The sequence below is a fragment of the Papilio xuthus genome, unplaced genomic scaffold (assembly GCF_000836235.2).
Source record: "Papilio xuthus unplaced genomic scaffold, Pxut_1.1 DF827714.1, whole genome shotgun sequence".
Classification (NCBI taxonomy): Eukaryota; Metazoa; Arthropoda; class Insecta; order Lepidoptera; family Papilionidae; genus Papilio; species Papilio xuthus.
In genome coordinates this window covers 4,446,812-4,460,019 of record NW_013530935.1, presented here as the reverse complement: position 1 = coordinate 4,460,019, position 13,208 = coordinate 4,446,812, and the positions used below count along the sequence as shown (strand labels likewise).

Sequence of the window (13,208 nt, the reverse complement as noted above, 5' to 3'; positions counted from 1 at the left end):
GGGCTTTGTCCACATTACGAGCTTCGAAGAATGACAAAGTAGTGTTATATTTTTACACGTTCGTATAAATTATTTCACATGCCGTGTGTAGAAATTGAAATGTTCATAAGAATAATAATTTTTCATTATTATTCGATTTGCAATCATCACAATTTATAATATAGCTTTTGATTTATTTCGTTACCAATGTATTGAATATTCGAACAGTGCAAGTGTTGTAAATAGTACAATTTATAAAATATAATTTTATTTTGTGTGAAAGAAAATGGCGTCTGAATCGGTACTTAGACATTGTATTCTTCTTAAAAATGGCTTTGATTAAATTTTGGAGAAAAAATAAAGTTAATCGAAAATACCTCTTTATAGTGATCAAAAGGAATCAAAAGGGTTTTTAGATGATATTAGTATGTGGTAAGTTTTTTTTTAATAATGTTGATGTTTGAAAATGATATTTGTCAAATTCTACCTACCGCCGTTAATATAGTACTACCCTACTGTTTGAATGTTCTAGTATGAAGACACTTCACTTGCAAGTCTAAAATATAGAAACGTTAAAAATTGGAAAAACCTATATTAAATTATTAAATAGAGTACATGTAGTTTTTATATGTGACTAGATGTAAATTATTGTCTATTTTTCAAACCTAGACACCCGGTTCCTGAAACACCTACCAAAATATCTCTTCTCTTTTCCATTTATCTGGGATGTTAATATAATTTTAATCAATGGCTATAAAATAGAATAGCTAAATCTATAAAGTATTCTGCTTAAATTTGAATAGAAAAGAAGATATGCTTTTTTTTTAAATTAAAATTATCGCTTGGTCCTTCGGAGCCGGATGTCATCTTTTTATACCTGAACACTTGAGACCAATAAACATACATGTAAATTTGTCACTAATTCTACCGATTGTCTATTTTGGAAGTGAAAATCGTTTTATTTGAACTTAAAATTGAAACTGAACAGTTTTATTACGTTTTTCGTTGTCTGCAAAATGACGTGACGTTGGATACCGCACACGGTGTAATGTAGCCTTAAGCGCATAGTTAAGAGTGAAACTATGAAACAGAAATGAATATAAAGGTTATTCCTCTAATATTGGTTTTATTTTTCGAACCTGCAACCTTTTATTCTCTATTGTCTTGACTGTATGATATACAACTATGTAAAAATAATGTGTAAAAGACGTAGCGCATCCAGCAATTAGTAATTCCAAAGTATTTTTGATATGCCAATTACGTCAAACACAATTATAGTTGCAGTATTGGGTTAATGTGATATTAAATATGTTTTAACATACATAAGTGCTACATTTATTAGTCTCAGAGTTCTGAGAGTGAAGATTTAGCGCGAAACTGTCATACGGTGGGTGTACGTGAAACTGGAGCTTAAAATAGAGCTGGTCGACGCGTGATCCCGCTGGATTGGAATGGTGCCGGGAATGGGTGCGCGGGAGTGAGTATAAGTGTATTTATAGTTCAGCCGTGCGAATCACTCGCTCTAATGTATGAAAAAGTAGCATAAACTATACAACCACTTTCCGTACTGACCCCTGAGACTTAATTATCTTTTTCAACTTAATTTAACAAAAAATAACAACGTAAACTTAATAGTATGCAAGATTTTAGAACAATGTTATAAAGGATAAACTATTTTGAAAATTTAATTTCAGATAGTAACAGCAGTTGATAGAAATACGGCAATGGTTCACAGATCTAAAAGAAATTCTAAAGACACCCTTGACTTTTCCTCCTTCCATTCTTTTTGAAAAACAAAGGTAATATAATCGTATCGGCAGTGGAAACTTACAGCAAGACGTACAAATGTAGAGTAACCTAGTCCTCCACTCGTTCGTTTACCGCGTGGAAATAGGCCAATTAAGTTTCTAAGTGTGAGACCCTTGCGCTGTGTTATGAACACTAAGATAACACGAATAAGTACGTATTACTAAACTTGCCACTAAAATATAGTATTTTCATGAATATTATGTACATTTTTATACAATTAATTACACATACAATTTATATATGTACGTATTTATTCCAAAATTATTATTCCAAATAATTTGCATTGTAAAAATCGTTTAAATATTTATTCATATTGTCAGTATAACGGCTTAGCGGCGGGGTTCGGGCCGAAATATTCCTAAATATTAGATATTTTTAGCAACCGAGGCCGGCCCTGTTTACATGTTTTCTCTTTACGATCTTTATGTTTTGCAGCTCACCGAATGCTATTTTCATGAAACGGATTGAGGGTTTTGTAAGTATCATCAGTCATATCTGTTTTTATGACCTTCGTAATACTACTTTTTGATGACGCTCTAAACGTTAAAATATATTGTCGTATTTTATACGTTCTTTTGTTTTATTATGCAAGAGTTGCATATTAACCAAGGAATTATGTGTATGAATGGGTAAGGGAAGTACATTTTAAGGGTCAATTTAAAATTACAAATGCGACAAGAGCCATATGGGTAGCTGTGGTACCCAAGCAGGTAAAAATCGGTCCCTTATAGTAACTCTTTTTAGTTAAGTTGTTAATTATAGTAATCTTTGTCTTTACTTAGATTTATAAAATTAAAATAAATCAAAAAATACGGTTGCGGTTTGGCGTGCTTCGGTAGAACACGTAAGTACGATTAGACGTAGGTGGGCGCTATTTCCTGTCTTAATAAACTTTACATTATTGAAATTCTTATGCAAAATAACAGTAATGTTTATAATAGTTTCTAAATGGGACCCTTAATTTTGTTTTGAACGAACCTAAGGAGTACAGGGTATTGGTATAATATGAATTGTTATTTTTTTCTGGTAGAGTTAACAGTAACAAGAATCTTACAAATGGCTTGATCGATAGAACTATATCAAGAGGTAGATAAATACTTCTATACTTTTAGTCTAAGAAATAAGGTGCTGCAGCCTCTATATCTATGCCTGGTATGGAAAGGCTGGCGTCTTTTCTCTAACTTCTCTGATAAAATTTAATATCATTGTTTCTGAAAGTATTTCTCATTCGAATCAAGTGAAAATTTAAAAATGAAAAAGAAATGTATAGCTAATTAGTTGTGTCTATGAGACGAAAATACGACGTTTTATTTTCAGTCGAAGGTTGTTAGTTAAGGAACCCTGGAAAGCGAAGCGTCAGGCCAGACTGCCCGTGAGTCGCAATCCGAAATAAAACTATTTGCCAATTGAATGGGGCCGCGCTGTGGCTTTCCAGCTTTATCGATAACTTATCACTTGACTTACTTTCTTATCGATCATCCAACTTAGCCTATATAGAAAGTTTGAAATGTTTTATAGTGATGGTCTTTCAGTTCGATATTTTTCGCTATATATATATATATATATATATATATATATTATATATATATATATATATATATATATATATATATATATATATATATATAATTCCGCTAAAGTAATGTTTTCCATCGACCTGTCAAGTCGATCAAATATGAAGTCCAATGCTGCTCACCCATTATCCGTTATATCATATACATTCCTTAATATTTTAATTTGCATGAATGATGCCCATTTCAAGGCCTACTTATTTCTATTATAACAAGAAAACAAAAATTGATCGTTTCTGCAAACATATATTTCGCATCGAAAAAAATCGAGGAGAAAAGAAAAAACTTGTCTTGATATATTTTTTGGATTTGTTAAACTATCTTAAAAGTCATTTCTTTTCTATAGTAAAGATTTCTGCAGATTTTTTTTTTATTAAAAATTGTCGATATTGCGTTAGATCATCCCTACTGTTTGCGGCTCCCGTCCCGCGGGCGCGCTGTACCGGCCGCGCGCCGACAGCGCATCCGAACGAACGAAACGCCAACACCCGCACATTGCCCGCGCGAACGTGTTTACATATAACCTTATATTTATACGACAATAATTATTTTATTTCTATTGTGTAGTGCTTAATTGGATTATATTAGTGTTAATTTTAGGTAAGTTGTAGATTTTTGTAATGGTAATTATTTTTTGTAAATGTCAAATCTCTTGCGCACGGACGCACGCGTTCAGCGTATTAAAGTTCATAGATCAAAGTTTTAAACGGTTTTTTTCAATAAAAACAATACATTACATATTAAATTTAGTTATTAAAATGTATAGTAGTGTCTATAATAATTTAACTTTATTAAATTTTCTATTGATTTTATATCAAGGTAACATACAAGTTACTTAGAAATAACGGAAGCAAAACTTGCAATGCCATATATAATTTTTATGAAATATCTTAATTTTGTAGTCTTATTTATTTCAATTAATTAAATTGAATCAATATTTTAACTATTTGAAATAAACTGAAACTTCTACTAATATAGAGTTTCCAGTATTTTAATACTTGCTAAGTAACAATATTGCTCTGCTGAATAAAAATTGAAAAATTCATGTTAAAATTATAACGAAGAAGACAGGTCGGTAACTCTCAAACCATCTTGTTGGTACACCTTCTTTCATGTTAACTTTTGTTACATTATTTTTAGGCGTTAGTATTATCTGTCAATCGTATTTTTAAAGATAGCAAAAAGTCTAACAACTTCATACATAAATTCCGTTTTAGGTACCCTTTAATATTACTAAGTTACAGGTTGGAATGGAACATTGAAAATAAAATAAAATTACCGCTTACGTAGGATTAGAAATATTTTACTTGGCCTTGTTACTTGTAGACTATCTAAACGAAACGACATTGGCCTATTTTCAAATTACGCTGATGAGTTTCTGCATATTCCTATTCCAAATTATTCACATTATAGAAATGTATTGTGAGAAAATTTATTTATTTACTTACTTTAATTTTATTATTAACATACATAGCTTGCATTTTGTGGATTTATAAACAAGATCCAGTTATATATAAAAGTCTGACTGATGTAACAGACGTAATTATAAGAGGAAAAGCTTATTTAAAGTTATTTTCCTAGATAGAATTGGTATTAATTTCTTGAATTAAAATAATTTTAATGTTATTTTTTAATGTTACCTTAAACTAAAAGCACATAGAAAAGATAATTTTTATTCATCACTATAATGCAATCTTTAATTTTGTTTTCCTGATTGTATACTGTTTAGATGCGAAAGTTGAAATAGGTTTTTTTGTTTATTTTCAATTGAATAACATTGTAACATATTAGTGCACAATATAAAATAAAGTCATAGTTTCTTTCTGTAAGTGATCTTGTTATGCTCGAGAATTTTCACTGTTGGAAAAGTTATAGAAAAATATTGCTATCTCATTTTGTTCCATGAAATATGAGAGAGATAACAACCAGTATGGTTACAAAAAATTTGGAATAATTTATCTTTTAGTTCCGAAGTTGTTTACATGTTTTATGTTTTAAGGTATCGTATGTGTTTTGTGACAGTAATGTATTACGCACGTGTCGACGCGAGCTTGGAGCATGAGTAACGATTAAGCTCCTGACTCAAAGCTCACATTTAGAATCGAAAGCTCTGCTAGAGACAACGGACAGTGAAGACATGCGTAGTAATCACAAATAAACTTAATAGTTAGCATTTTTATTTATAATCCAAATTTAATCAAAAGACGTTTCATCGTTTTGAAAGCGCGGGTTGGTTGACTTCACATATATCTTTGAATTTCTTCTCAGATATGTGCAGGTTGCATCACAATGTTTTCCTTCACCATAAGAAGGTCGGATAAATGTACATATGTAAATCAGAAATCAAAAAATACATTGGTACATGGCGGGATTCGAACTCAGGACCTGCAGATTGCAAGTCAAGTGCATGACTTCTGACCCACCGACGCTCCCATACTACGGTTAATTATTTTAAGTTTTTTGGATTTGATTGGATTCACTCTTGGATTTGGTACTTTCAATCCTGTTATGCACACAGGGTAGTTTATTCAGTAGTCATTTTATATTTTACTTTATATTTAAACCAAACAAAAATGTTTATTAGTCCAATCCATTACCGTAAATTCTAGTTTCTTAACAACGTAGTTTCCTGTAAAAATATTATGTTAGTGGTTCGTTTTGTTGTTATGTTAGGGAAATATGAATAATGCTCGTCCATTCGCTGTTCGTACGAAAGGTCGGAATCTTGGCATCATAACACACATTAATCATCAAAGACGTGCGGCTCGATAACAGCTTCCACCTGGGGATCAAGGTGTACTGGTCAAGTACAATATTGCGTCTATTTTACTGAAATTAAAGAAGAAACACCCGTATGAAAATTATTATTAATTCAATTTTTTGAGGAATATGTTTTCGTATCAGTATTTCCGCAGTAGAATCCTACCGTTAATCGAAGTTACAATAAAGTGAATTAAAAGCTTTTGTATATACCTAATTTAAGGAACTGGTGGTGTTGGTATAATGAATGAGTTTCTATAGATCAAATTTAGTTCAGAGAATTTTTAAGCATTTATACAAACAGGAATTTCATTTCAGTCTGCATTAGGTAAAACAATTAATTCATTAAATTGTCGACGGAGTTAGTTGAACCTAATGATGCTCTTTTATTAATAAATATTATCTTTTTAAACCCTTAACAATGAAGTATTTCATCGTACAGCTTGCCGAACTTTTATAATACTCGAAGCATTCCTATTGCTCCACCTGTCAGCGCTGGCGCAGGCGCAGTGCGCGCTCTAATTTTCTGTCCTCATTCCAGCAATAGACTCCATAAAGACGTGCCATAAAGCGCAGCTTGTTTACATTATGGTGAAAGATTTGACGGTTAACTTAATTACAGTGTAGTAACTAATTAATAATAATTATAGTTATGATAAATCTTATTATGTTATCGCTGATTTTTGTTAGTAAACTAACAATCAAAACGTGTTAATAGTTTTTTTTGTTTAGATTTCTTTAAGAAATGTGTTTTAATATCATAAGTGTGTCTTTAGTTCTTCTGAGACGAATAATTTTAAGTAGTTAAGAATCTTTTTGTCAATTTGCATTTGCTTTTTGTAGGCGTCATAGAACTTAGAAATTTTATATTAACATATTAACTAAGATGAGTATGATTCTAATATAAATATTAGCCATTTTCAGTTAAAAAGTAAATTCTTGGTATCGTTTTCGTTTATTAAAATAGCTATAAAAATGTTTGATGATGAAATTCTCTTTATACCAAAAATTATTATAAGTTAATACGTTTATTTTTTTATTAAAATTAAAAATATGGAGTATGCTAAGTGTGGGCTGTCGTAGGTAGAGTTTAAAATTAAACCTGGCAGCCAGCCATCTCCTATAATTGTAGTCAGAGTGCCAAAATTCTATCGGTACATACCACTGACGATTTCAATATTAAACTGGGAAATTATTTAGCTCTTAACAAATGTTAGTCAGTGGCTAACAAATTCTAGACAAGTCAAATTTAAGATGGCAGGATAAAGTCGTATGAGACTCAACCCAACGACAACGATTTATTATTGTAGTAATTTTTTAAAATTGCTTGGTCTTGGTCAAGCATTTTTCGTCCTTCCATGTAACAATGTCTTATTTGATAGACATTGATTCAGGAAAAAAGTTTTTGATCTGAACAAAAATTAAATACTCACTTTGCGTAGTATACTTCTTAGAGAATACGAGTCTCTACATTTGCTGAGATGTATATTTCTTTTACTTTCAATGATTTCTTAGTATGTTCACAAGTATTATATATTCGTATTAGCCTCAGACACTTTTCTAAACAAATGATAACTCAGAGATGCATACGACCTTGAGTATGTAACAACATTGCGTTGGATTCCCGAAAAAAACGTGTGTTTATAATCGAATACTGTAGCTATGATCTCATTTCACAGTTGAGGCTGATCTCAACGGTTTAGAAGAGAACATTTACTGGAATACGGAAATATACAAACATGGCTGAAAATGGGTGAGAGAATTTATTCTAACATAAAAAAATACTTATTTATAGTATTTTTTGTCTATATTTTTTCACAATTTTGGATCACAATGATGGATGAGAAATTGAGATTCTCATTTAATAATAAAACTGATCAAACAGTATATTTACAGTATACTAGATTTTAATAAGTATAGTTATTATAACGAAAAAATAATCGTTTTTATGGTAAACAATGAAAAATAGAAATGAATCATCGTTCCATAAATAATTGCATTTGTCCAGAGCAGTCGATACTGTCGACTTGCATAAAAATAACGCATAAATTGGCTTCATTCCAGATACGGAATGGCCGGACACATTGGCAGAATCCCGAACTACGGCAAAACACAAGTTAATGTAAGTTGATGTCATTTTAACATTATGGAATAACATGTCCTGCTTTTTATTTCATGTTTACTTTGTACTGTTAAATCTTTAATTGAAATTATACTATAGTTCTCTGTAAAAAAACATCTCATTTTTTTTGTTATTAATTTCAGCCCATGGGCAGCGTAGAGCCACCGGCATGTATCCAAAACGCAATGATGACAAAAGACAAAAAGCCATTTACTTACACTCCGGGTGGTCTCGACTTGTCCCAGATTCGTACCCCGAGTATGGCTAGGAGGTTAGCAAGGCAGCGTTCAGACGAGCAAGAGAGAGTTTATACCCCACAAAACATGAACAATGGTGGAAACTATAATCCACAAGGAGGGCCAGCTCCGCCGCCCCCGCCCCCGCCGCCCACAAAGATACCTGCACCACCACCACCGCCACCATTGATCATAGAAGCGCCCAACGCAAAGGCTGTAAAACCAGTACCTCTGGGCGAAAGACCTGAAATAGTAATACCAGAAAACCCAATAGGCATGTTACGAAAAACAAACAGTCCGTACCATTGGGAAGTTGAGAAAGCGGAAATGCAACGAATGGGACCAGTACCGAAGTTTGTAGAAAAAGTCCCAAGTCCATTGACGGTTAAGCTCCCTCAGCAGCAAATGCAACAGACCTACTCTCCGCCGGGACAAAATATGCAGAGGCAGAATTATCCATACAACAACCAAAATAATCAAGCTCCCGAAAGTCCTATATACAGACCTGAAGCTCAATATCGTAATCAGAGAGTGAATTCCGCGAACGTGAATGGCTCTCCACAAACAAGAGAAATGTTAGTGAGACAAGATTCCCAGTTTAATAAAAGCCCCCAACCCTTCGAAGGACAATCCCCGCTCTCTAACGGTACTCCCTATTCTCCAACACCAAATAACAACTGGCGGCAACCGGAAAAGAGAGATTCTCCTGCAAACAAAACAAGTAGTCCCCTCTCACAGCAGGGTAATCGTGGGCCATTTTCACCTGGTACTCAGCAAAGCTCACCGAATTATTCTAATCAAACACCACCGGCTTTTCACACTCTGCCCAGAGTTAGTCAAAGAAGTCAAGAACCCGTTAGTAGCAATTTTCAACAACCACCGGTACAACAAAATACAAGTGTGGACCAATCTAATTATGCGCCATGGAGGACAAATACTTTGAATAGGTATCCACGAGGAAGTGAGAATCAGTCAAATAATGTAACTAATCAAACCGCAAATCAACAACAAGCTTACAGTCCTCCATGGAAATCTAATGATTCCAATAACAATAGAGCCGAAAATAGTTACAATCCGCCATGGAAACAAGAAAACAAAGTTAATTCCCAACAACAATATACTCCACCATGGGTATCGAACCAAGATGCCAATAACAATAGAATACAAGAAAATTCTAACGTAAACTGGAGGAATCAGGACAATACTCTAAACAGAACCAACCCGATGACAACAAATTCACAGGAACAACCTTTATACCAGTCCAGTATCTCGATTCCTGTCTACGGTAATCAAAGAAAACAAAATTCACAACCCGAGTACAAGAGTTCTCCACAAAAAGAAGCTGTATATGTTAACCAAGAACCAGTATTTTATTGTCCCGACAGCCCCAAGACTATGCCCCCGTGGGTAAAAACACAAAAAGAGAAAACTAAAACACCACCTCCTGCCTGGTGTAACAGACCGTTGGAACCAAGAAGAAGTATAACTAGAGATTTAGTAACGCCACCAAGAGATGTAAACCAAGAACCCGAATGGGTGAAAAAGAGCAGTGAGATGCAAAGGGGAGCGCAGGAACAAGGAAGTCCGCCGAAATATCAGCAAACGGCTCAGCCAAATTGGTCTACGCGTCCATCGGAGAATCGTAAAAGTTTACCCAAAGATAACTCGAGTAGTACAACCGGCGCTAGGATAATACCTATTCAAATGGAAGTATCGAGTACGGAAACAAGAAACCAAGCAAAGCAGGGAGATCGCCAGCAGCCGCAACTAAGAATAGTAATTGATATGAAGCAGAATCCTGATAATGGTCATGCACAGGCGCCGTACTCTCAGCCAACTCAACGCATTATGAGAGTTTTATCACCACAGCTGGTTCGAATTGATGACGACTCCAGACCTACACAACACGAACTCCCGACATTGAACCGACATTTCAGCCAAGACGGTCAGCCAAAGACGCGAATTATCCCTATTCAGATTGAAAGTGGTAATGGCGGGGCAAACAAAAGGTAAAACAATAAACACTTTATTCATATTTGTTAGAATTATAGAGTTAGTGTTTTAGCTCTTAAAGTTTAATCTTTCACTTTTTTTCGGGTTTTGGTCGAATTCTTAAGTCGCTTTGACCAAATATTTTCCGCATAAGACAACAAGTTTAAGAAAGCAGTTAACTTTTTTAAGCTGTTGAATACAGTCGAATCTGGATAAGCGAGAGCGGGACTGTGATATTTTTCTTGCTTATAGAGTTTTCTCTCCTACCCGAGTCTCGCCTGAGAAGGTCGTCGTAATGACTCTTCTTTAAAGAGGTTTTTGCTTATCCAATTTTTGCTTATCTACGTATGACTATATATTTTATTGTTTTTAAATGGCGCAAATGCGTCGCATAAAGTTATATTTTATGTTTTATTTATAGTCTTAAATAAAGATATTGTAGGTTTTATACGTACAAATAATCATTTTCAGCTTCGGTGGGCGGTACTAAGGGAGCTGTTTGCACTGGTCCAAAGTAAACAATTTTTTATTGCACCGCTTGTAAATCTGCGATGAATCATTCTTACCTTTGCTTTATATTTAGCGTCACTTTGCTCAGCGAACGCTCTAATTTCGTTTACTTTAATAATTTTATTTTCAATGTGACCTTTAATTACTTTGGTGTAAAATGATCTGTAGACTTTATTTGCTTTTTTTATTTTTTATATTTATATTCAACATTACTAATTATATCATCATCTTAAAATATTCGTAAAACATTTATAACTCTTGTTAATTTTCACCTTCTCAAACTTCGTTTAAGCTAGAGTAACGAGTAGTTAATAAACTGATTAAGTTTGATCATTTAAGTATTTTTAAATCATAATTCTCGTGTAGATAAATTATTTCTGACTTCATTTCGAAATATTTAAATATCTGCCAAATTCACCTATCGTTTTAATTGTATTAAGGTTGTTACTAATAAACTTTTTCATCGTTTTTACGACTTAAATAATGATATTATTGTCATTTAAAAGAGTTTATTTAATATTTCCAGAGTGCTCTACCACAAAATCAGTCGAGATGACTCGCCGCGTCAGTCGAGAACATTCAAATTACTACAAGCCATGACCAACACGGAAGATCCAGGTTTTGTTTATTTAAATAATATTATGTATACTGATTTTTAAAAACAAATATGAACTTTTTTTTAATTAGCTTTATTACCTAAATGATACGAGTAAATAATTATTAAACTTTTCATATGAACATTTTATATATCCACAAAAGATTAATTTATTTATTTCCTAATTAATAAAAAAAAAACAAAATCGCGCGGGTGTGAGATAATATTGTATTTTTATTCTTTTATGATATTGTATTAGATCTACTCTATATATTTAGTGTAAAAATAACATAACTATAAGTACGAATAAAAATCGATGGCGAGAAAACAAATGCTTTATTTGTGATTTTACTAATCCTCATAGAATATAACATTACGGCTAACTTACCAAAGAATTATTATTATATAAGTATATAGATTAGATTATATAAATATATAATATATCATTTTATAGAAATAGGATAAAACAATTAAAAAATATTTTTAAATGTGGAAAGCAAAAAATTATTTAACTTGAGAGTTGAATTTTAGGTAGTTTATTATTTTTAAACACGAATAATATTAAGACTAACTAATATGCCAGATATTTTAAAACAAAGTTTTTAGTGTTTCACATTGGCTATTTTTATAATATCATCACCCGAAACATCATCGTACATCACCCGAATAACTTAGTTATAAGTTTTAATGTAATATTATATTTAAATTTAATAATTATTATGTATATTTTTATTAGAATTAATCTAATTAACGTAAAAAAAATCTAAAATTATAATTATTTATCTAATTAAATTATTATTCTATATATTTGATTTATAAATGATATTTAAATTAACATTTAATTTAACAAATAAATATTTAAATTTAAGTTAATTAACAAAGTATTAATCGTAGTTAAATAGTATTTTCCTTAATTAACAAGCTGTTATAAACTAAACATTACAAGATTACATAAAGTAACAGTTCCTGAATCCTGGATTTGTGTTATTATTAACAAGAAATAATGTTGATTTTAGTTAATCGTGGTACAATTAACATAAACTTTCGGTTACATATTATTCTAAATTGATAAGATTTTGTTGGCTTTAACCTAATTTGTTCGCATTTTGATTATCAAAAAGTCCTGGTAAACAATGCGGAATAACGGCTGAAATCAATAAACGATCTTCGAGATTGCACCTAAAAATTTTTTTTATCAATCTGTAAAAAACTGTGTTTAAAAATTGTTTGATAGCCAGAAAACAATAGTTCGTGTTTTGTTCTGTTGTCATAGCGATCGGTTAAGTTTCAACCAAAATGATTAAACATATCTCTGATAAGCACAAATAATTTGAGGTTGAATACTGACTTTGGCCGTAAACAATTGAAATCTATGTCTATTAATTGTTACCACTATTAACGAGAATCAACGCTGAACAGACAAGGGGTGTGGCATTCTAGTCAGAGTGGTCTTTTTCTAAATTATATCGTATTTTATTATATGAATATAAAATTAATTTTACGTATAGATTAAGCTGTCGTATGTATAATGTACTCATATTGTTATATACTAAATAAATTTATTTTTATCAAAACGTATCATGTTTTATTTGAATGGATTTTTCAAATAATACTTTGGTTTTCTATTTTATATT

The 13,208-nt window shown here is 32.0% G+C and overlaps 1 protein-coding gene across 1 annotated transcript; it reads left to right on the top strand.

Moving 5' to 3' along the window:
* The first annotated feature begins 3,785 nt into the window (after positions 1–3,785).
* Positions 3,786–11,754, top strand: LOC106116759 (putative uncharacterized protein DDB_G0285119). The gene is made up of 6 exons (XM_013310755.1): positions 3,786–3,959; positions 7,799–7,872; positions 8,184–8,241; positions 8,385–10,486; positions 10,941–10,983; positions 11,506–11,754. Exons 2-5 carry the CDS (start codon positions 7,859–7,861, stop codon positions 10,957–10,959), a joined length of 2,193 nt encoding a protein of 730 aa, XP_013166209.1. The 5' UTR covers positions 3,786–3,959; positions 7,799–7,858; the 3' UTR covers positions 10,960–10,983; positions 11,506–11,754.
* The last annotated feature ends 1,454 nt before the right edge of the window (positions 11,755–13,208 follow it).